This window comes from Phacochoerus africanus, chromosome 11, assembly GCF_016906955.1.
Source record: "Phacochoerus africanus isolate WHEZ1 chromosome 11, ROS_Pafr_v1, whole genome shotgun sequence".
Lineage (NCBI taxonomy): Eukaryota > Metazoa > Chordata > Mammalia > Artiodactyla > Suidae > Phacochoerus > Phacochoerus africanus.
The window spans coordinates 120,117,700-120,143,290 of NC_062554.1; the positions used below are offsets into that span (position 1 = coordinate 120,117,700).

The window sequence follows — 25,591 nt, forward strand, 5'->3', positions numbered from 1 at the left end:
TAATTTATCCAGATTTGATTTTCCATATTTCACAGGGATTTTAATTTTGAAAAATAATTAGTGGAAGACTGATCGAGTAGAGGTGTGTGTCTGAGTGTTTGTTGTATTCAAATACATGAGCAGCAGATACAATTTGTCCAGGATTGCTGGGTGTTTGGATTTGGAGAGGAAGTTATTACTCTCCTCTCTCCCCTCTTTGTCGTTTTTAGGAGTTCCTGTCTTGTAATGTGTCATAAAACTTACATCTGGAGAAGATAAGAACTGGAAAGTTACTAAATCCTGGTGGCTTGGGATAGGAGTTACGCCTATCTTAGTGTTTTACTTTTTTGTGCTTTTTCTCCTAGCTGGCTCCTAGATGGCTCTGCACTCTACTAAAACAGAAGTATTTCCTTTTCAATTTTCGTCATACCTGGTTCTTACCTCTTCAGTCCTTCCTTGGACCTCATTTTAAATTATCGGGTCTTCTCAGGCATAGGGTTATTTAGCAAGGCTAAAAGGGTGAGTGATATATTTGAGGCTTGCAAAAGATTCAGGGGTGGAAGGACAGGATTTCTGACTGAACTGTGCTTTATACTTGGGCTTGCAGGAATTGTGGGAGGCGCTTCAGTGAAGAAATGGACCAGAGTGTATAATCATGGAATCTCCTTGCTGACCAGCACCACCTGCTCTCCTTGATAAGCGAGAGAGAGTGGGTCAGGGGAGGAGGACAGGAGGTCAACATGAAGCTCAAGCAGCGAGTCGTGCTGTTAGCCATCCTCCTTGTCATCTTTATCTTCACCAAAGTTTTCCTGATAGACAACTTAGATACATCAGCTGCCAACCGGGAGGACCAGAGGGCCTTTCACCGAATGATGGCTGGCTTGCGAGTGGAGCTGGTGCCCAAGCTGGACCACACCTTGCAGTCTCCCTGGGAGATTGCAGCCCAGTGGGTGGTTCCCCGGGAAGTGTACCCCGAAGAGACACCAGAGCTGGGAGCAATCATGCATGCCATGGCCACCAAGAAAATCATTAAAGCCGATGTGGGTTATAAAGGGACACAACTGAAAGCCTTACTGATACTTGAAGGAGGACAGAAAGTTGTCTTCAAACCTAAGCGGTAAGTCTTCATCTTGGAAGTTATCGTGCTGTGTGGTTGATTCGTGTAACGAGATTAACGGGAGAGTTCGTCTCCCTCTCTTGGTGTTCTCTTCAGTAAAATGGGAAGGGGAGACGAGAAGACTGTCGAGTCTTTTTTAGCTCTTAATGTTCCATGATTCTTTGAGTAAAGGAAATTTATAGCAATGTGTTTTGGTTCCATATTAGACTGAACTTTTTATAGTTAGAGCTAGCCTTGATTTCTAAATTTATCAAATATCTACTATGTGCCACATGTTAGTGATACAGAATGAGCTGGGTAGGCAATAAGCAACTTGTCACCAAAAGTATGCAATTAAAGACTGGGTAACCACATGTCAGGGATGCTGTAGGGGGGGAGTGGGTTTGCATGGGTGCCTTAAGTCCTTTTTAGTGTTAAAGGTATGATTCTTTCACTTGAGATTTAGTTTGTTTTCATTAATAGGCTTTTTTTTTCTTTTTCCTTTTTTTTTTGAGCAATTTTAGGTTTATAGAAAAATTGAGGGGGAAGTACAGGAAGTTCCAATATATCTCTTTCCCTCTCCTCCTCACTCTATTATTTGCATCTTCCATCAGTGTGGTACATTTGTCACAGCTGATGAGCCAATATTAATTTATTAACTAAAGTCCATAGTTTACATTAAGTCTTTCTGCTGTACATTCTGTGAGGTTTTTTTGTTTGTTTTTTGTTTTTTGTCTTTTTGCCTTTTCTAGGGCCGCTTCCTGCAGCATATGGAGGTTCCCAGGCTAGGGGTCTAATTGGAGCTGTGGCCGCCAGCCTACACCAGAGCCATAGCAACTCAGGATCTGAGCCTCTTCTGTGACCTACACCACAGCTCATGGCAACGCCAGATCCTTAACCCACTGAGCAAGGCTAGGGATCGAACCCGCACCCTCGTGATTCCTAGTCGGATTCGTTAACCACTGCGCCACAACGGGGACTCCCATTCTGTGAGTTTTAATAAACTCGTAATGACAAGTACTCACCATGATAGTATCATACAGAATAGCTCCCCTGCCCTAAGCATCCCCGGTGTTCCACCTCTTCATCCTTCCCTTTCTCCCCCAGCCCCTGGCAACCACTTATCTTTTTACTGTCTCCAGTTTTGCCTTTTCCAGAATGCCATATGGTTGGCATCATAGCTTTTGTAACCTTTTTAGACTGGCTTCTCTCCATGTCTTATGGTTCCTCCATGTCTTCCTGTGACATGCTAGCTCTTTTTGTAATATTGCTGACTAATATTCCATTGTGTGGAATTCATCCATTCACCTCCTGAAGGTCTTCCTGGTTGCTTCCAAGTTTTGGCAATTCTGAATAAAGCTGCTCTAAACATTCGTGTTCAGTTTTTCGTGTCGATAGAAGTTTTCCACTCATTTGGGTAAATACCAAGGAGGACAGTTGCTGGATTGTATGGTAAGAGTATGTTTAATTTTGTAAGAAACTGCCAAATTATCTCCCAAAGCGACTGTACCATTTTATATTCCCATCAGCAGTGAATGAAAGTTCTTGTAATTCCGCATCCTCAGCAACATTTGGTGTTGTCAGTTTTTTGGATTTTGGCCCTTCTAATATGTGTAGTGGTACCTCGTTGTTGTTTCTTTTACCTGTTTTTAAGCCAAGAGCTGGGTCATTTTTAGTTGCCTCAGTCCAACTCTGAACTAGAGAGCGGGCTGGATCATATGTTGGTAGACAGTGATCCTTTTGGACTTCTCTAAGGGCCTCATCCAGTTATAATTTGTGTGGCAATTCTATAGCATAATTGGGTTTTTTTAAGCTTTCTGGGTGTGTATTAATTTGAAAAAGGTTAACATGATTTATATTCTTTTGACAGGAATTAGTTACCAGTGGGTGTTCTCAAAATTTGTGATATCTAAAGTTTTCTGTGTACTAAGCATTTTTTTTCATTCCCCAAATGGAGCTTTTGAGAGACTTATAACACATACCTTTGGGTCTCTTGCTGGAGTGGGAGAAGAAATATGGGGTGAGGATATATACGAAATCCACCTGCGAACAGAGTAGCTGCCTCAGCTCCCTTCATGACCCAAGTGTCAGTAGATACTGGGCAACTCAAGAGCTCATGTATCAGGTTCCCGGAAATGGAAAGGACCTGTGTCTGCCTGGAACTGGGGAGTGTGGGGCGTGGAAGATGTGGACATTAGGGAAGTTTTAGAATGCAGTAGACTTTTGGAGGCTAGAAAGTCGGATTGGCGGGTAATGTGGAAAAAGTATGGTTATGTGGGCCTTGGATCTAATTCCTGTTGACTCCATACCATTTGCTAGACATGAAGAACTTTTTTATCTGTTAATGCTTTTAACCTTCATCACAACCGTGGGCAGCTACAGTTCTTATTTCCAGAATAAGAAACTAAGGCTTAGAGTAACTGAGTTGACAAGGTCACCCTGCAATTACTAACAGAGCCGGCGTTTGGATGTGTCAGAGTGTGAGCAGCTGGTGTTCTGCCACACACATGTGATTCTCTTAAATTCGTTTGCCTTCCTGAAAATGAGATGGCATAGATGACCCATCATCAAAAATTTGCTAGATTCCCTTTGAAACGTGGTCCTTGCCTCTTGGTTTGTGGCCTGAGAGACCAGCAGCGTAAGCAGGGTGATGGAAAGAAGGCAAACTAAAAACAGAAATGAAATTCGTATAAAAAGAGGTGAGTTGCAGGCGTTTTGTGGTTAAATAAGGGGATATCCTCTCCATCCCCACTATTTGTACCCTGGAGAATTGAGGGTGAGAAGGGACAGCAGGGAGCGTTAGAAGGCAGATGTTCCTGCTGGTGTGCAGCAGTAGCATTGGTATTAGTCCAGTGCTTTGCAGATAGGCCTCGGGTGTTCAGACAAGGTATGAGTGGAGGGAGGAAGAGGCCAGACTGGTAACGAGGGGAAGTGGCAGCAAACAGATGCATAAGCTAACCTTAGTCACTGTTGCTTCATCCTTTATGTCTTAACCACCATTGCAGCCTTCCCACTACTTTCCTCTTGCAGACCATCCTGAAAACCATTTTCTTTTTCTTTTCTTTTGTATCTTTTTAGGGCCACACCCACAGCATATGGAGGTTCCCAGGCTAGGAGTCGAACTGGAGCAGTAGCAGCAGGCCTACACCACAGCCACAGCAACGCAGGATCTGAGCATGTCTGCAGCCTACACCACAACTCCTGGTAATGCCTGATCCTTAACCAACTGAGCAAGGCCAGGGATCGAACCTGTGTCCTCATGGGTACTAGTCAGGTTCATTGTCACTGAGCCACTACAGGAACTCTGAAAACCACTTTCATTCTTCCCCCAAATACCCATAGTATCACTGCTGCTCCCCAGCTTTAAAACATCCAGGGGATTTCCTGTCATGGTGCAGCAGAAACAAATCCCAGTAGGAACCATGAGGTTGCAGGTTTGATCCCTGGCCTCGCTCAGTGGGTTAAGAATCCAGCATTGCCATGAGCTGTGGTGTAGGTTGAAGATGCAACTTGGATCTGGCATTGCTGTGGCTATGGTGTAGGCTGGCATCTGTAGCTCCGATTGGACCCCTAGCCTGGGAACCTCCATGTGCCACGGGTGCAGCCCTAAAAAGACAAAAGACAAAAACAAAAAAAAAATCCAGGGATTCCCATTGCCCACGAGACAAAACCCAGCCTTCCCAGCCGAATGGCCAAGCCCCTCACAATCTGGTCTTCTCTACACCCAGCTCTTTATTCTTGGCAATACAGCAGGAGGTGGTGGAGGAGAAATACCACCTCCACCTCCTTAATAGCCCTTGGCTACGTCCAGCTCCAGGCGTGCTCCTCCCAGACCCCTGCAAGCTGTCCAGGCCCTGCAGTGAATGACAGCACTCTTAGCCACTGCCCACACTGACCTGGCTGCTTACACCTGGTACTATGACACGCTGGGGAAAGTGGGTGCACGTTTAAGTGCTTGAAGAAATTGCCTCCAGTCTCAAAACAGCCAGCAAATTGCTATTCTGACCCTGGGCGCCTCTGAGGCTATTTAGTTAGTCCTAGTGTAAGTGCAAATTAATGTCCCTGGTCACATTCTGATGTCCCGCACCAGGAGGATAGGAGTGATTTATTGGCAGTCACTGTATGAATTTTGCTGCTCTGTCAGTGACTTAAGATGGATCACTCTGTCAGGAGGAGGATCCAAGTCCTCCCGCTAAGTCAAGACATGCACCTTTCTTTAATAGCCACTTGGATTTCAGCACTTCTGGGGTCTGGTTGTCCATGTCCTCCTGTCAGAGATGGAACATATGTACAGTACCTGAAATAAATAGGAATACAGTATTGCTTTTATTTGCAAATTTTGCTTTGCATTATTATACAAGAGATTTTTTTTTTTTTCAATGTGGCTGTGTCCATTTTGGAAGTAACTTGATTTTCACAGGCAAAAGCTACAGTTATGATGGGAAAGGAACAAGACGGCAGGGGCCTGGCAGTGGGTAGAAGTCAGTGAACGACCTTAGGCAGTGCCCAGAGGGACCTTGGAGATGAACTAGTCCAACTCCTCCTTTTACTGCTGGGGAAGATGAGATCCAGAGGTCTGGCTTCCCGTATTTCACATAACCAAAGCATGAGCGAGGAATCAGACCTTCAGACTCCAGTGCAGTTCTTTCATGTTGATTCTTCTTCCTTTCCCTTTTCCTTCCCTCCCTGTTTCTCCAGCCCTTCCCCAAGGTTCCTGGATTTTTCTAGGGTTTTACATTTCACTCTGAGCAGCCTTTCCATGTACTGGAAGGTTCTCTAACGTTTCACTGAAAGGAGTGGACTGCATATCACCACCAATCTTCCTGTGGCTCCACCAGAGTCCTAAGAACTAAGGTATTCAAGGACTGTTCTCCAGCTTTACAGACAGCCTACAGCTGTAGTGGAGAGAGAAGTGCTTGAATGGTGTCACCTTTTGCTGCAGTCCTCCTTCAAAACTGAGACTTTTAATTTGGAGGCAACCAGCGTAGTCCTAGGCAGCCTAAGTGATGCTTTGCCGCTAGAAGCAACAAATTGCATTTGAGTGTCTGGACCATGCCAGGAAGAAACTGCTGTTCAACCAGGTGGTGAGGCATGGCTGTCTTGTAACATAAATGTTCCATCACTTTGACTTGACAATGAGTTTTGTGGACATGGTTTCACTTTATATTCCGTGGTCCTTTATGTTGAAGGTCACTGCCTTTTGTAGTGCCAGTTCCCACTGGCTCAAGGGCTTTCCAGCGTTGCAGATCCAAGTGTCCTTCGTGGAGTGGCTCCTCTTCATGTCGCCCTCAACTTCGCTCTTTCTTATCGTTCCCTTGTAACACCTGATAGGTCTCCTTGTGATTCAGGAAATACAGGTGAACAGTAGTGGTCACAGGTGAATGAAGTGTCTGTTTCTTCCCGTTAACAGGTTTAAATTGTATCTTTTTACATGATTAGTCCTCATTATCCTTTGTTTACGTCATCCGTGTGATGTCAGGTCATCAGAATGGAATCTGAGATGAAAGGCATCTTAGAACCTGCCTCCTGGCCCAGCCCCTATATATTATAGATAAGGAATCTAAGACCCAGAGAAGAGAAGGATTTTACTCAAGGTTACTCAGGCAGATAATGACTAGCTCTCATTCCAGTCCAGTATTCCTTCCACTACATCATCATAAACTTAGAATAGTTATTCAGATAACTTGCTTAAATGTACATTTGCATACTCATTAACAAAAACTGAGACATACCATTTCCCCCCCAGAAATTTAAACTTATCTAATAAGCCTTGCCATAGCTATTCTCGTAATCAGACCTTTTAATTACATGTTTTTCCTTCATTAGTTTAGTCTAGTAAACATTTTGGTAGACATCTATTAAGCACCAATTATGGGTTTAAACGCACTGTGCTGAAGAAGCAAAGATGGTCCTTACCTTCCAGAAAAGTGCCTTGGAGTCTTCCTTAAGCTACATTGAAAGTAGTTTAGAGGATGAAGTTCCCGTCGTGGCTCAGTGGGTAACGAATCCGACTAGGAACCATGAGGTTGCGGGTTCAATCCCTGCCCTTGCTCAGTGGGTTAAGGATCCGGCATTGCCGTGAGCTGAGGTGTAGGTCGCAGACACGGCTCGGATCCCACTTTGCTGAGGCTCTGGCGTAGGCTGGCAGCTACAGCTCCGATTCAACCCCTAGCCTGGGAACCTCCATGTGCTGCAGGAGCAGCCCAAGAAATGGCAAAAAGACAAAAGAAAAGAAAAAAAGAAAGTAGTTTAGAGGGGTGGAAATAACATCTGTATTCTAGTCATACAGTGATTGCAGAGGTAGATGTATAATTCTCGTTGTCTTCTCCACTTCATCTCCACTGCATCTACCAGTTTTTTAAGCTAATCCACGACTCTTCTCAGGGTTGACAGAGAAGATCTCTATAGAGCAAAATCAGGCTTGCAGAGTTTCTATTCTGTCTCTTGTGCGGTCACCTTTGGTACGAATGTTAATTCACGACTGCATCTGTGCTTGTATTCACTCTGCAGGTATAACCGAGACTATGTGGTAGAAGGGGAACCATATGCTGGTTATGACAGACACAATGCAGAGGTCGCCGCCTTTCATTTAGACAGGTATGTGTAATCCCAGTGGGTTGCATTTGTTTTGTTTCCTTTTAAAAATATCTTGGAGAGAACTTGTGGGCTCCTTTAAAAGAGTCTAATAAAAAAAAGAAGTCTAATAACTTTGATGTGTCAATATTTTATTTTATTTTATTATCTTTTTGCCTTTTTTCTAGGGCTGCTCCCGCAGCATATGGAGGTTCCCAGGCTAGGGGTCTAATCAGAGCTGTAGCCACCAGCCTACACCAGAGCCACAGCAACACGGGATCCGAGCCTCGTCTGTGACCTACACCACAGCTCATGGCAACGCCGGATCCTTAGCGCACTGAGCAGGGGCAGAGATCCAACCCACACCCTCATGGCTCCTAGTCGGATTCGTTAACCACTGCGCCACGACAGGAACTCCGATGTGACTATTTTAGATAGCTGGTTAATTCCATTGAATTTGTATGAGTCCCCCATGATTTGGGTGGCCCTAGGAACACTAAAGTGACTATCTCAACTTTTTTAGGTGACTTTATTCTGGTATGCCCCGCCTCATTAGCATGAGTGAGGATGTTCTTGGTAGATAAAACCAAACGGATCCTTATCCCAGTGAGCGAGGCCAGGGATCAAACCTGCAGCCTCATGGTTCCTAGTCAGATTCGTTTCTGCTGCACCACAATGGGAACTCCCAAGGCGATTTTTTGTTTTGTTTTCTGGATCGGGAAGGATTTTTCTAAGCATAAAAGCAGTAATTTAAACATCACAAAGAAATAACTCAATAGACTCAACTAAATAAAAAAAACTTTTTTTTTAAATGGAGTTCCCATAGTGGCTCAGCAGTAATGAACCCAGCTAGTATCCATGAAGGCTCGGGTTTGATCCCTAGCCTCACTCAGTCAGTTAAGGATCTCTCATTGCCGTGAAGTATGGCATAGATTGCAGGCCAGATCCCACATTGCTGTGGCTGTGGCATAGGCTGACAGCTGCAGCTCTGATTCAACCCCTAGCCCAGGAGCTTCCATATGCCTTGGGTGTGGCCCTAAAAAAAAAAAAATTATCTGTCAAGAAACATCAAAATTTAAAAGCATACAAACTTAGGAGAAAATTTCTTGACTCTAATATACTCTAAGCATCTAATAACTTTAATATATAGATGTTTGCAAAGTCTTATGCATACTTGAAATGCTGGTAGAAAATTGTCTGAGAACACAGTTGAATAAATTAAAATTATCTATTAATAAATACAGCAGAGGAGTTCATCTTCACCAGTAATAAAAAAAAAAATCCATTTGAAACTATGGGGGAGTTCCTGTCATGGCTCAGTGGTTAACGAACCTGACTAGAATCCATGAGGATGCAGGTTCAATCCCTGGCCTCGCTTAGTAGGTTAAGGCTCTGACATTGCCATGAGCTGTGATGTAGGTCGCAGACGCGTCTCGGATTCTGAATTGCTGTGGCTGTGGTGTAGGCCAGCAGCTGTAGCTCCAATTTGACCCCTAGCCTGGGAATCTCCATATGCCACAGGTGCGGCTTTAAAAAGACCAAAAAAAAAGAAAAGAAAAGAAAAGCAAGAAACAATGGGATACTATTTTCTCCTGCTGAAAATGGCAAAGATTAGAAAAAAGACAACGTCATTGGCAGGAGTGAACTGACGTTCATATGCTGCTTGTGTCATTGTTAATTGGACCAGTCTGTCTTTTAAGAACTCTGGCATTATATATCAAAAACCTTAATGTTCATACCCTTTGAATAACTTCCCTTTTATGCAGACATCTAAGATATCTCTGGTAAGTACCCTAGAAGATCAGAAATTTGTAGATATATATATACCAAGATCTTAGCTAGTAGCATATTCAGTGGTGAAAATCTGGAAGCATTCTAAACATCCAACGAAAGAGAAGAGTTAAGTAAATTCATTCACAATACCATGAAATTTTTTTTTTTTTTTGGTCTTTTCTAGAGCCGCTCCCTGCAGCATGTGGAGGTTCCCAGACTAGGGGTCTAATCGGAGCCGTAGCCACCCAGCCTACACCACAGCCACAGCAACTCGGGATCCGAGCCACGTCTGCAACCTACACCACAGCTCACGGCAATGTCAGATCCTTAACCCACTGAGCAAGGCCAGGGATCAAACCTGCAACCTCATGGTTCCTAGTCGGATTCATTAACCACTGAGCCACCACGGGAACTCTGAATTTTCACTTTTAAGGCCTAGCAGGTAAGGGTTGGATAAATCCTACTCCACACTTAATGGCACATTAGCATCAGTCTTTCCAAGACCTCAGTTATGTCTCTCTTTTCTTCATTCCCAAACCCCTTCCTGTTTCCCTGTTGATAGACACTAGCTGTGCATGAATATCTTTTTCCCACATCCAAGCCAATATTTCATATTATCCAACATACTAATTTTTTTAATCTAATCTATGGAAAATGGTATTTCATTGTCATTCTGTTTTATTTTATTTTTATTTATTTATTTTTTTTGTCTTTTCTGGGGCTGCTCCCACAGCATATGGAGGTTCCCAGGCTAGGGGTCTAATCAGAGCTGTAGCTGCCAGCCTATGCCAGAGCCACAGCAACACCAGATCCAAGCTGCATCTGTGACCTACACCATAGCTCATGGCAACGCCGGATTCTTAAGCCACTGAGCGAGGCCAGGGATCGAACTCACAACCTCACAGTTCCTAGTCGGATTCGTTAACCACTGCGCCAACACGGGAACTCCCAGAAATTATTACTTTTGATGTTAATTATAATAATGTTTCGGTTTATGACTTGAGCTTTGGGGGGGCTCTTATATTTAAAAATTCTTCTCTCTCTCTCAAAGTCTGAAAGATATTCTCTGGCCAGGCCCCCTACCCTTTTGTTAACTGCCTGAGCCAAGCTCAGGTACCACTGGATGTGAGTTCCAAGGACTAAGTGGCTGCTGTTTATAGGTCTGGCAAGGGTCAGTGGGGAGAAGAAATACTTCTGCACTTTCTTTCCCACCTGTGGCTCCTGACACTTTTTTGCTCTGGGTTGTTATTTCTCTATTACATTAGGATTTAACCATCTTCATTGGCCTCAGAAGGGTGTCTGATTTTTATGTTATTTTGACAGATCTGTTTATCTTCTTGCTTTTATGACTTTGCTAAAATGGGATAGAGAGTAAGCAGCCCTAAACAATGGATTGCTTTTTGCATCCATTTTTAAAGGCTTTCTAATAGAGAAAAGGTTCATGATACAATATGAACAGCAGGAGACAAAACTGCATATAGTTATGTTTGTGTATATACATACAAGAGTGAGTTTGTGTGTGTATGTATATATATGTATATATGTGAAGAAAAAATGGTCATATGCCAAATTTATGGGTTATAGAATTATGAATGTTTTTTTATTTTCTTCAAAAAATTTTCTTTGTTCCAAATCTTGGCCCTCCAAGTTTTATTCAGTGAGCGTATTTTTTTTTAGGCAGAAAATTTTCTTTTTTAAAAAAAATGGTGGTGCTCAATGATAAGGTTGCACTTTAGACCGCTAGAAATACCTTCAAATGTATCTATATTTAAGTCTTGTGTGTTTATCCTTTTAGATTAATCTGTATAGCTTTCTCTCAAGGTACTGTTTTATCCAAAGGTTTGAACTCACCTGAGTTTAGGCACAGTTTTTTTGAATGCATTATTAAATTTTATCTAAAAATTTTATTATGGGGAGTTCCTGTCATGGCTCAGTGGTTAACGAATCTGACTAGGAACCATGAGGTTGCGGGTTCGATCCCTGCCCTTGCTCAGTGGGTTAAGGATCCGGCGTTGCTGTGGCTGTGGTGTAGGCCAGCGGCTATAGCTCCGATTAGACCCCTAGCCTGGGAACTTCCATATGCCACGGGTGCAGCCCTAGAAAAGACAAAGAAAAATTTTCTTTAGATAAATAAAAATCATATTATGAAACATTCCTAACAAAAATAGAATAGGATAATGAACCTGTGTACCCACTCCCTAGATTTAACAGTTATTCACAGTGTGCCAGATATGCCTTAAATAAATTATCTTAATATTAAATTCATAAATATCTGTACCTTTAAAAAATATTTACTAGTGGTCAACAATACCTTTACACATCTAACATGATTTTTAAGACTCCTGTTTAAAATATATCCCCAAAGATTTTTCTCTTCTGTTCAACCTTCCAAACTAGGATTCTGGGTTTCCGCCGAGCCCCCTTGGTGGTTGGCAGATTTGTTAATCTGCGAACAGAGATCAAGCCTGTTGCCACGGAGCAGCTCTTGAGCACCTTCCTCACCGTAGGTAAGAGGTTATAGAGGATGTCTAGCTAGGGGACTAGTTAATAAATCAAAGGGGGCCTCATTGAGCAAGCTGGTTCATGACTTTTAGGTATTGAAGAACTCAAGGGAATGTAAAAGCAAATCCGGCAATTTGTTCTTGCACATTACTGGGGAAAATAGATCCGAAGGTAGATGGCAGGAAATGGAAAGTTTTCCCTAATGTGAACTTTGTGTGTCTGTGAAGTAGGAAATGAGACATTTACGACGGTGTAATTCTTTATTTCCTTCTGCTTGATCTTCAGCTAAATCTCAGACTTAAATTTTGGCCTAAATCTGTTATCACCTGTGTATCATTGCCTTGTGGTTTTTTGTTTTTGTTTTTTTTTTTTTGCAGTTTAGGGCCGCACCCGAGGCATATGGAGGTTCCCAGGCTAGGGGTCGAATCAGAGCTACAACTGCCGGCCTGTGTCCCAGCCACAGCAACGCCAGATCGGAGCCATGTCTGTGACCCACACCACAGCTCACAGCAACGTTGGATCCTTAACCCACTAATGGAGGCCAGGAGTCGAACCCACAACTTTATGGTTCCTAGTCTGATTCGTTTCTGCTGCACCACGAAGGGAACTCCTCCCTAGGGTTGTTTTTTTTTGTTTGTTTGTTTTTCCGTAGTCCTATACTTTCTTGGGAATTGTGTCCTATCTCCTTAGAATTGAGCAAACATTAAGGCAAGTCAGTGAGAAGGTCAGAAATTCCCTTGTAGGGTTGCACTTGGGCCTGGAGGATCACCACTGCCTCCTCTACTCTGCAAGGCTTAGCCTGTAACTCATTGTGTGCGGAACCGACTGCCATCCCTCTGGCCTCTGTTCTGCTGTCACACTCTGAGAGTGGGAGGAATTCAGAGGTGCTGTGGTCACTTGTCTGAGCCTCCTCATGGTAACATCTTCAGTGACTCAGTGCTCTGCATCCATACAGCTGTTGCCATAGACATTGCAGCATGAACTTCACCTTCCTTTGATAGAGTGAATGGATTTACATTTAAAATGAGGTGGAAACTGAATATTTAAAGGACTTGTGACAGATTCATCATTTAGAATTTAAACTTATAAGGCTAGGGCTCTGCTCTTCTTACACATAACCAAAAGCATACAGTGTCACTGATTTATTTCATATATTTTCTAATGAGTTTTGCTTGTCCGATTTTATGCTCAGGCAAACTTGCATTCCTGATGGATGAGAGGATGTTAAGAAGAATAGATCTGCTCTCTAGAGATTCACAGAAGGTTAACTTTCATATATTGTGCAAGGTTTTGTGGCAGGGAGAGGCCAGAAAAGGGTTTGTAGAGGTTGTTAACACTTAGTACTGACGAATCAGTAGGAGGGAAGAGATTGGTCAGAATAACAAGAAGTGTAATAGAAATGAGGGCACAAAGACCTGAAAGTATGCGGGAGTGATACATTCAGGGGCGAGCTTCTGGGTACACCCTGCAGCATAGGGCAATGTCTTAGTGTGGCTGCTCTAACAAGAGACCATAGACTGTGTGGCTTAAATAATAGGGATTTCTTTTGGCCACACCTACAGCATGTGGAAGTTCCTGGGCCGGGGATCAAACCCGTCCACAGCAATGATCTGAGCCACGGCAGTGACCATGCCAGATCCTTAACCCAGGGAACTAGGCCACCAGGGAGCTCCCTAAACAACACGGATTTACTTCTCACAGTTCTGGAAGTCCAAGATCAGAGTGCCACCGTGGTTGGGTTCTGGTAAGAGCCTTTTTAGTGGTTCACAGCCAGTGATCTTCCTCTTGTATCTTCACATGGCAAAGGGAGAATGAAAGGGGAACCATCTCTCCTCTGTCCCTTCTTATAAAGGCACTAGTCCCATCATAAGAACTTCTCCCAGAAGTCCCATCTCTAAATACCACCATATTGAGGCTTCGACATGTGAATTCAGAGGTGGTGCATTGGGGCGGGGGGGTGGGGGCACGAACATTCAGTCCATAGCAGGCAGGTAGAGGGATTTGGCTAGAGATAGGTTTTAAATAATGGGCTGGCCTTACCACAGTTTTTAAAAATGTATTACTAGATAAACTTGGTATAATAATCACCAAATTTTCTGTAGCCCTTGCAGCTTGACAAAGCACGTTCGCAGTTAACGTTATTTAATCCTCTTGACAAAAGAGTGCAATAAGTAGGAGAGATTTCTCCACATTTCAGACCTGAGAAAGAAGCTTCAAAGAGTTAAATGACTTTCCCAAAGTCACAAAGCTACTAATTGTTAGCCAAGATGCAAACGTAGATTTTAAGACTCTAAAATAGTTGATCTGCTCATATTCTTTTATATTTGTTTATTCATTGAACAAAATTTTATTTCCTTTCGATGGCAGGCTCTGAACTAGGTGTTAACTATACAAAAACGAATGACACCTTCCTGCTTTCAAGGAGCTTTGTCTAATTGAGGAATCAGACGTGAACAGAGGGCCTGTGGGCATGTGGAGAGGAGGAGGAGAGGGTCTAGAAATTAGGGCTAAGGTGATAATTTCAACCAAGTCTTAAAAAGAGAATAGCAACCCTGCCGGAAAATACAGTGGGAAAGAATATCCTAGATTTGTAAAAGGACTCTTTTTTGTGCAAGACACTACTTTGGCAGTCTAGAGAAGCTTCTGGATTCTTTCTCAAAATAATGTTTTTAAATACACAAAATACATAGACTTATGAATAAAACCGATGTTATATTTTTCACTTAAAATTACAGAAAGCAAATTTGTGATAAAGTAACACTTGCTTTCCTATTGAATGCATCAAATAACACGATTTAGAGTGATCTAGTAATTACCATGATTTCAGACCATGAATATAAATGATACTTTGTAATATCTGCAGCAACGCTAATATGATATGAAAAATCTGTTGATTTCTTCTGGTGATTCAAGTCACAGGTAATGATTGCTGCTACTATAGTTTCCTCCCTACCATTATATTTAAAGGAAATGCTAAGTTTAAGGTAGAAATTAGTGAAAATAAGAGTGTAGTTTTGTTTCTATCCAGTCCACAGGTTCCCTGGGTTTATCCCAGGTGGAGGACAGAGCAGAGACAACAGTGACAAGAGATGAGAGAAGACCATGCCAAGCGCAGGAGACTGGGTAGCTGAGCTCATGTAGACTTTCTCCGTAGGGTAGGCATCAGGAAGCCATTGAAAGAGTTTGAATGCAGAAACATCTGATTTGTATTGCGGAAAACTAATTGTAGCAGCCTTATGGAGGATGAATTGGGAAGGGCTGAGATGAGATGAGTCCTTGGGGGCTGTTGTGGTAAATTCATATGCAGTGAGTCAGAACTGAAACAAGGTGGGTAAAGAACGATTTAAGAGATACTCAGGAATTAGAAAACGGAAAGAATTTGGTGAACATTTGGGCTGGGTGAGACAGTCAAGAGGGAGGAAAAATTATGAATGACTCCCCAGTTTCTAGATTGGATGACTAAGTGGATAAGGAAGCTATTATTTTAGGAATGTACAGAACGGGGAGCAGGCTTTGGGAGTTGGAGCAGAGGAAAATCATTTAATTTTGGATATTTTGTTTCCTTGTGTGACATAATAAGAAATAGATATGTTGGTCTCTGCCTCCAGTTCCTGACACACAGCTCCTAAAACCCTTGTAAATTCTTAAGTATTAAGAACATTAGGAGTATGTCTTAATCTTTTCAGGTGACTCTGGGCAGGCTCCTGGATGACCAAGCCATAATTAGAAGCTTGGAACTTTCAATGCCACACCTTTGCCCTTTCTCCAGAGAGGGGAGAGTGGCTAGAAATAGAGTTAATAATTGATCATGCCCCTGTGAGGAAGGGAAGCTTCTATAAAAATCCCAATCGTACAGGGTTCAAGGAACTTACCAGTTGGTGAACCAGAAATTGCCATATGCCACCATGCCAGGGCCCCAAACTCCACAAGGACAGAAGCTCCTTTGTTTGGGACCTCGCCCTATGTATCTCTTCATCTGGCTGTGGACTGGTATCCTATGTAATAAACCAGTGATCTGAAGAGTGAACTGGTTTCCTGAATCCTGTGAGCTGCCCTAGCAAATGTTTTTTGCGGGATAATTGACATACAACATTATTTTAGTTTCAGATGTACAGCGTAATGATTTAATGTTTGTATATATCCTGAAATGACCACTACAATAAGTCTAGGTAACAACCATCACCACATATAGGTACAGAATTTGTGTGTGTGTGAGGAGAACTTTGGAGATCTGTTCACTTAGCAACTTTGAGACATGCAACGCAGTTTTATTTACTGTGGTTGCCATGCTGGACACTGCATCCTGATGACCTTTATTTTATAACTGGAAGTTTGGATCTTTTGACTCCCTTCACCCATTTCTCCTACCCCACCCCCACCCCCGTTGCCCCATCTCTGGCAGCCCCCGATCTGTTCTCAGTATCCGTAAACTTGATTTTGTTTTTGTATAGACACCACATTTAAGTGAGAGCCTAACATTATTTATCTTTCTCTGGCTTATTTCACTTAGCAAAATGCCCTCAAGGGCCATCAGTGTTGTTGCAGATGGCAAGATTTTATTCTTTTTATGATTGAATAATATTCCATGATATATCACATCTTTTTCTTTATCCATTCATCCATTGATGGCGTACTTTGGTTGTTTCCATATTGGATATTGTAAGTAATGCTGCACTGAACATGGGGGTGCAGATATTTTATCGATATCTTATCAAATTAGTGTTTTTGTTTTCTTCAGGTAAATACCCAGAAGTAGAATTGCTAGATCCTATGGTAGTTCTGCATTTAATTTTTTGAGAAACCTCCATTCTGTTTTCCATAGTGGTTGCACCAACTTAGATTCCCACCAACCAGGCACAAGGGTTCCCTTTTCTCCAAATCCTCACCAGCACTGGTTATTTCCTGTCTTTTTGACGATGGCCCTTCTAGCAGGTATGAAGTGATCTCTCACTGTGGTTTTGATTGCATTTCCTTCGTGATTAGTGATGTGGAGCACCTCTTCATGTACCTGTTGGCCACTTGCATGTCGTCTTTGGAAGAATGTCTACTCAGATCTTCTGCCTATTTTCTTGTTTTGTTTTGTTTTTTGGGGTTTTTTTTTTTGCTTTTTAGGGCTGCACCTACGACATATGGAAGTTCCCAGGCTAGGTGTCTCATCAGAGCTGCAGCTGCCAGCCTACACTACAACCACAGCAACTTGGGATCCAAGCCACATCTGTGACCTACACCACATCTCACAGCAATGCCAGATCCCTGACCCACTGAGCAAGGCCAGGGATCCAACCTGCATCCTCGTGGATACCAGTCAAATTAGTTTCTGCTGTGCCGCCACGGGAACTCCTTGCCTATTTTTTAAATTAGATTTTTGTTTGCTTTTGAATTTTATGAGTTCTTTATATATTTTGGATACTAACCCCTTAGCAGATATATGATTTCCTAATATTTTCTCCCATTCAGTAGGTTACCTTTTTTGTTTTCGGTTGATGGTTTCCTTTGCTGTGCAAAACCTTTTTGGTTTGATGTAGTCCCACTTATTAATATTTGTGTTCTCATTGCCTTCACTTTGGGTGTCAAATCCAAAAACTAATTGCCAAGACCAGTGTCAAGGATCCTACTGCCTATGTTTTCTTCTAGGAGTTTTATAGTTTGAGATCCTAAGTTTTAGTCTTTGGTTCATTTTGAGTTAATTTTTGTGTATGTTATACACAAAATGATTGTCCGGCTTCCTTCTTTTGCATATTACTGTCCAGTTTTCCCAACACTGTTTATTGAGGAGACTGTTCTCTCCCCATTGTGTTTCTTTTTTTTTTTTTTGTCTTTTTGCTATTTCTTGGGCCTCTCCCGCGGCATATGGAGGTTTCCAGGCTAGGGGTCGAAATGGAGCTGCAGCCACTGGCCTACGCCAGAGCCACAGCAATGCGGGATCCGAGCCACGTCTGCAACCTACACCACAGCTCACGGCAACGCCAGATCGTTAACCCACTGAGCAAGGGCAGGGATCGAACCCGCAACCTCATGGTTCCTAGTCGGATTTGTTAACCACTGCGCCATGACAGGAACTCCTATTCTTTACCTTAGTAAATTAATCAGACCCCAGCAGGGACTCATAGGAATCTCTGATTTATGGCCAGTTTGTCAGAAGCACATGTGACAGCCTGCACTTGCAGTTGGCATCTGAAATGACAGACAGTCTTATGGGGCTGGGCCCTGAACCTCTGGGTGGAGAGTGTCAGAATTAAGTTGACTCCCAGGACACCCAGCTGGTGTCTAAGAATTGCTCAGTCGTGAGGGGAAACCCACACACACAGTGAAATTGGCTCCAGAATCTTACCTTGACAGGAATATCCAGGAGAAAATGTTGACTCATCATTTAGGAGCTAATGTCTGCAGCTTAGGAGAGAAATGTGGGCTGGAGGTAGAGATTTTATTATCACAGGTGGCGTTTCTTCCAAGGAGAGCATGGAAATTTGACCAGTTTTGAAAGTTTGACATATGCAGGAAATTGCGAGAGATTCAGAGCCTCAGGTTCGTGGCTATAAAATCAGGATCTTGACATCTAGAAAGATAGATTGGAACCAGATATTCACAGCAGCTGCCATTGATTGGTCTCCAACAATGTGTCAGGCACAGTGCTGAGCTTTCCTGGGGATTATCTCATTCACTCTTGACAACCCGATGGCGGAGGACCGATTGTATTATCTCCATTTCACAGACACGCCCCATGTCGTGCAGTGTAGTGATTATAGTCTATTTTGACCCCAGAAACCCGACCTTCAATCCCACGCTTATACCAGACTCCTTTCAGTTGTAAAGGGTCTTATTTACCCAACTCAAAAGTTTGGATTTTGTCACATAGGCAGTGGGTTTCCTATACCAAGCAATGCTATGTTTTATTTTTTATGTTTTTTGAATCTATAATACATCCCCACAACTCACAATTTTTTAAAAAACATCAAAAGGACTACAGAAAAGCTTTCCTCTCATCCATCCATTCCCTCTCCCTCCTCCCAATGGTAATCTCTATTAGTGATTTTTTTTTTTTTGTCTTTTTAGGGCTGCACCCGCGGCATATGGAGGTTCCCAGGCTAGGGGTCCAATTGGAACTGTAGCTGCCAGCCTACGCCACAGCAACTTGGGATCTGAGCCATATCTGCAACCTACACCACAGCTCATGGCAACGCCAGATCCTTAACCCACTAAGCACGGCCAGGGATCAAACCCGCAACCTCATGGTTCCTAGTTGGATTCGTTAACTACTGAGCCACGACGGGAACTTCAGTACTTTTTAACTTACCGAATTTTTTTTTGGTTTCAGTGTAAGTGATCCATCTTTTCTGATAGAGTTTCTGTTTTTGAGTCATAGCCAGCCAGCCTTGCTCACCCCAACATTATGAAAGAATTCTGTTTTTTTATTACTTTTATAGTTTCATTTTTCACATTTAAGTTTTTTATAGTTGGGATTTATTCTGGTATGTGGAATGAAGTATGGCTCCATTGTTCATTTTTTATTCCCAGATGGCTATCACTTATATCAATAGCATTTATTAAAGAGTCTGGGAGTTCCTGATGTGGCATAGAAGGTTAAGAACCTGACTGCAGCAGCTTGGGTTGCTGCAGAGGTGTGGCTTCAATTCCCAGCCCAGCACAATGGGTTAAAGAATATGGAGTTGCCACAGGTGTGGCCATGGAGAAAAAAAAAAGACAGAAGGAGTTCCTGTTGTGACTCAGCAGGTTAAGAACCTGACTGGTATCCATGAGAACGTGGGTTTGATCCCTGGCCTCGCTCAGTGGGTTGAGGATATGGTGTTGCTGTGGGCTATGGTGTAGGTCACAGACACAGCTAGGATCCTATATTGCTGTGGCTGTGGTGTAGGCCAGCAGCTGCAGTTCCGATTCATCCGCTAGCCTGGGAACTTCCACATGCCCTGGTGCGGCCCTAAAAAGACAAAAAAAAAAAAAAAGAATCTAACTGGTATCCATGAGGATGCAGGTTCGATCCTTGGCGTCGCTCAGTGGGTTAAGGATCTGGCGTTGCCATAAGCTGTGGTTTAGGTCACAGATTCGGCTCAGATCTGGCATTGCTGTGGCTGTGGTGTAGGCCGGCAGCTGTAGCTCCAATTAGACCCCTAGCCTGGGAACCAACCATATGCCTCTGGTGCGGCCCTTAAAAAAAAAGACAAAAAACAAACACCAGTATGCAAGAACATAAGAGACTATGTGCGGTTTTCTAAGTGTAGGAAAGTAGCTCATTTTATAGATCTATTTCATAGAGATGGAGGGCAAGGAAAACATTATTTACCTTAACTTTTTATTTTAAAATTTTAGATTTTTCATAAAAGTTGCAGAAATGATCCACAGATCCCTCAGTTATTAATAATTCTGAATCATTTGGAGAACAAGTTGCAGACATGAATACCCACTACAGCAATATATGCTCCCTTAAGGCTGTGGGGAATATATATCCCAACTGCCAGGACTCTCTCGTACACAACACCACTCAGCCATCAAAATCAAGAGATTAACACTGATCCATTATCATTCTCTAATCCATAGCCCCATTCAGATTTTGCCACTTTTCCATGTACAGTCTTGTGTACATCCAGGATTCACTCTTGGATATTGTATTCAGTTCCATTCAACTGTCACGCCTTTTTGGCCTCCGTCATGCTGGAATAATTCCTTTCTCTTATTATTTTTTCAAGACCTTGACACTTTTCAAGAGTGCAGGCCAGTTACTTTCTAGAATATCTCTTAATTTAGGTTTGTCTGATGTTTCCTAATGATTGAAAATTTGGGGTGGCAAGGCCAGCCAAGTGCTGTTACCCACTCCTCAGTGCATCGTATCAGGAGGCACGTGCTATTGGTCCCATGACTGCTGATGTACACTTACCACTTGATTCAGATGGTGGGTGTCTGCAGGGTTTCTCTGGTACCTTATACCTACTACTAAGTAATTACCGAATACCTTGTGGGGAGATACTCAGAGCTATCTAAATATTCTATCCTCATCAACTCTTGCCCGTCAGTTTCAGCATTCATTGATACTTCTTTCCTGAATCAGTTACTACTGTGATAGCTGCCAGTTGGTGGTCTGCTAATTCTATCAATCATTCTTTCTAGACTGACTTGTTGCCATACTATTGAAGAGTAGAACTTCCCTCACCCAGCCCCACTTTTATTTCCTTGTTTATTTATATCACTGTAAACACTCAGACCCTTAATTTATCAGAGTTAAAGTTCGTTACAACTATTATTTATGTCGATGCTCAAACTGTCCCAGTTTTGACCAGTGGGAACCAGTACAAAACTTCGCTTGTGCCATTTGGAATGTCCCCACCCTTCTCTGTGGGCTTCCTTACAGTTGGCATAGCTGTATAATGCAGGCTTATCTTGTACTTTTCCCTGCCCCTGCCCTAGGGTCATCTGTCTGTCCAAGGAGCCTGGGTTCCTTTTAATATAGTATTAAAATGGTATTTAGGGAGTTCCCGTTGTGGCGCAGTGGTTAACGAACCCGACTGAGAACCATGAGGTTGCGGGTTCGATCCCTTGCGTTGCTCAGTGGGTTAGGGATCTGGCATTGCCGTGAGCTATGGTGTAGGTCGCAGACACGGCTCGGATCCCATGATGCTGTGGCTGTGGTATAGGTGGGCAGCTACAGCTCCGATTAGACCCCTAGCCTGGGAACCTCCATAGGCCGTGGGTGCAGCCCTAGAAAAAGGCAAAAAATAAATAAATAGAAAATAAAATGGTATTTAGAAATTACTAATGTGAGTGCCAGGTATGCTTCTTACTACCTGAGTATCACTGTTTCCAGGTTTTCCAAAGGGGCAGAGTAGGAAATGTGTGTGTATAACTACGTGTGTGTGTGTCTACAGACATACACACACACACACACACATCTGTACCTTTTTGTCGTTCTTGTCTTTTTAGGGCCGAACCTGTGGCATATGGAGGTTCCTAGGTTAGGGGTCGAATCAGAGCTATAGTTTCCAGTCTACACCACAGCCACAGCAACACCAGATCCGAGCCTCATCTCCAACCTGCACCACAGCTCACAGCAACACTAGATCCTTAACCCACTGCAGAGACCAGGGATCGAACCATTCTCCTCATGGATGCTAGTCGAGTTCATTAGCCACTGAGCCACGATGGGAACTTCAGTACTTTTTTTTTTTTTTATGGCCACAGCCACGGCATGTAGAAGTTCCCAGGCCAGGGATTGAATTTGAGCTGCACCTGCAACCAACGCTGCAGCTACAGCAATGACGGATCCTTTAACCCACTGCCCCAGGCTGGGGGTTGAGTCTCTGCAGCGATCACAGCCACTGTAGTCAGATTCTTAACCCACTCTGCCACAGTGGGAACTCCATTTGTACTTTTACCTATATCTCTGTGTGTATTAAAACCATCAGTTCAAACCAATTATCTCCAATTCTAATTCAACCCTGTAGGATTTACTCTGGCCGTCTCCCTTTTTATATGTTAAACCCCCTTCTCCATCTATGAGAAACTTGCTTCCCAGGAATCTCAGTGTGTTTACTTATTTGTTAGACCCCACTCATCACCCCACATGCAACCAAAGTCCTGGCCCACGGCTTGGTCCTGCCCACGTCCTGTGTCCCTTCCTTGGGTGTTGTGGCCAGGAACATTGCTTTACTTACAGGTTCAGGAAGATCCTTGTGACAGTGGTTGACTTCTGGGAGGGAAAGTGGGTAGAAAGGACACAGGGAAGGGGCGGCTTTTGAATTTTTTACACTGTGTGCTTCTATTACCTATACAGGAAATAAGTACTCAAGATGTAAGTTCAAGATCTTTGTTTTCACAGAGAGCTGCTGTCTTCTACGTTGTTTGGGGAGGATTTGGAGCCACCCTTTTTCCCTACACGTATTTGTATTTGGTTCTCTTCTCTCCTTTAGGAAATAATACTTGTTTCTACGGGAAGTGTTACTATTGCCGAGAAACAGAGCCAGCCTGTGCCGATGGAGACACAATGGAGGGGTCCGTCACACTGTGGCTCCCGGATGTGTGGCCTCTACAGAAACACCGACACCCATGGGGCAGGACTTACCGAGAGGGCAAACTGGCCAGGTAAATGCTCCTGTGAGCCACTGCCTCACTCTCTGCTGTGCCTGGTCAGGTGCCCACCCTGTATAGGCGCCAGGGGTTCAGTCCAAGACCAAAAAGGACTGTGGGAGTCAGGGGGAAAGCTGCTAGTCAGGGACTCGCTCTGTGTTTTAAACAATGCCACTTGCGGTGCTGGCACTCAGTCAGCAACCTGGTGCTGCTTTGCCTCGAGGTGGGAGTATGATGAGAGCTACTGCGACGCGGTGAAGAAAACATCCCCTTACGATTCTGGCCCGCGCCTCTTGGACATCATTGACACGGCGGTCTTTGATTACCTGATTGGCAACGCCGACCGGCATCACTACGAGAGTTTTCAAGACGATGAAGGCGCGAGCATGCTCATCCTTCTCGATAATGCCAAAAGGTAGGACCAGCAGGGCTCTCCTGGTCTGGTAGGGGTCTTGGGTAGACAAGAAGGACGCCTTCTAGGGTGTCCTGGGAACCTCCGGAATAGATGTGACAGAAGGAGTCCTCCTGTTCCCCCCCCGGGGACTTTGCCTTTGGCTTCTATCCTTTCAGCTCGTTCACACTTCAGACTCCTTGCACCCACAGGGATCTGAGGACGTTAAAAAATGGAAAAGTCGGTTTCTTCCCAAGAAGTTAAAGACACTGTGATTCTCTTTGTGGACGACTGGAAACCAAGGTCTTCTGTTTACAGCGTTCTTTCTGAACAAGGATGTGTAGAATCTTGAGAAATAGAGAGTTAACAGAACATGAAATTTAGTTATCGTTAAGTTTATTCTGTCCAAAGGTTCCTGCAGTTTAAATTCATTTACTTGATAGGCTATTTTGGCTATTTTTATGGCAGTCTAGGTGCAGACTTTTTGCTATCATGGGAAGGAGAGCAGTTGCTTAGTGGTTATACATAAAGAGGTTGCTTTTATCTTGAATAAGACAGTTATATTAATTTTGGATAAATGGAATATGTCCTCATTTAGGTCTGATCTGTTTGGAGAGAACATTGTATTTTCAGTTCATGCTCTGCATGCTTCATGGTACCTGGGTCAGTGCCACGCGTTTAGTTACGCACAATAAATGTTTGCTGACTAGAACACTTCCTTGGAGCCAGAATTGTCCAGGCTCTAGGTCACTACTGCTAAGGTTGGTTGCTAAGAATAGGCTGAGACATGGGTCCTCAGCAGACAGTGCTCGGGCAACACTTGCTAATGAGGCTACCATCTCCCACTGAGCCTCGTTAACGCTTGTGCTCCGTGAAAGGTGGTGACAGCTACAGAAAGCACGAGGCCAGCACACCCGGCCTGTCCCTCTGCCAGCAAAGCAGGTAGTGGCCGGTGCTGTAACTTCATTTTCATTTATATCTTCAGTTACTGAAAAATCTTTATCCTTGCTTGTAAAAATGATCGCGTGTGGTGTGGAAATACACAATGAAATAATTGCCTTTGCCATTTTTTATTTGAGGGCCTGCACTTTGCTGAGGGCTACCAGACCCTGTAGCTATTAAGGTGAGCTTCCAGGAAAAGAGTAGAAGGTTGGCAGTTTTTCCAGAATCGATTCTCCTTTTCTGACTCTGAATTACTGCCAGCAGCATTTTTACATCTGCTTTGAATCACTGTTTTCTCAGCCTCTGGTTGAATCTGACCATATACTTTCTTGTAGGAAACAGGATAATCTAAATCTTTCCTGACTGGTAATTCTGTCATAGACCAAGTAGGACCTTTTCTCAGGTAGTGACCATGTGCTTATCTGCGGGAGGCCAATATGGATAGCCTTTATTTCTCTACCCTCCCTTAAAACCGTCTCAGGTTTGAGGGTCTTCAGGTCCTCCCTTGGTCTGTGGATGTTACCATGTTACCATGGTTACGCTTCAGCACCTTGCAGTATCCTGGCAGGAGAAAGGATCCTTGTAAATGAGTATGTCTGTTGTTTAGTGCTGCAGTACAGGCTGTTAGGAATCCTGTGTCTAATTGGTCGTGCCCTGTTTATTTTTAATTTAAATGATTTGATCTGTGGGAGCATGAAATTATCTAGGATCACATTTGGGTTTCTTAAAGAGTTTGTTTTTGCTTTGATGCTAAGAGAGGAACTGGTGCTTCCACCTAATTCACCAAGCTTTAATTTCATTTTCAGCTTTGGGAACCCCTCGCTGGATGAGAGAAGCATTCTTGCACCTCTGTACCAGTGCTGCATGTAAGTTACTCATTCAAATAGATTTGCCCGCATTGCCTTCCTTTCCAGGCTCAGGTAGCAGCACATCAATTTTCTTGGTCTTGGTTCCTAATACCTGAGCAGTGCTTCTTATGCTTTTCCAACCCAGAGCCCCTTGGAAATTCTGAGAGGTAGGGGATCGGGAGAAGGTTTCCACAGCAGGTAGCCCAAAACTCAGAATACATTTCAAGTTTTGTATGAAGAGAAATTTTCAGTTTATTCAATAATGTATATCCATGTTTGTTTTCCTACCAGAATATAGTTTTCACCTCCCCCCAAAAAAAATCTAATACCATCTGTGCCCCTGATTGCCGTACGTAACTTTCTCCATAGGTATTTAGTAATTAATTTTTAAGAGTCTATATTAGAGGAGTTCCC

The 25,591-nt window shown here is 43.3% G+C and overlaps 1 protein-coding gene across 6 annotated transcripts in view; it reads left to right on the forward strand.

Moving 5' to 3' along the window:
• FAM20B (FAM20B glycosaminoglycan xylosylkinase) overlaps window positions 1–25,591 on the forward strand; it is a 45,663-nt gene that overhangs the window by 13,213 nt on the left and 6,859 nt on the right. For all 6 annotated transcript variants that reach the window (XM_047752158.1, XM_047752159.1, XM_047752160.1 and 3 more), the window contains 6 exons: window positions 587–1,096; window positions 7,586–7,672; window positions 11,819–11,928; window positions 22,840–23,011; window positions 23,220–23,411; window positions 25,136–25,195. In XM_047752158.1, coding sequence (XP_047608114.1) covers window positions 720–1,096; window positions 7,586–7,672; window positions 11,819–11,928; window positions 22,840–23,011; window positions 23,220–23,411; window positions 25,136–25,195 — 998 coding nt within the window. In that variant the 5' untranslated portion in view covers window positions 587–719. The remainder of the gene's footprint in view (window positions 1–586; window positions 1,097–7,585; window positions 7,673–11,818; window positions 11,929–22,839; window positions 23,012–23,219; window positions 23,412–25,135; window positions 25,196–25,591) is intronic.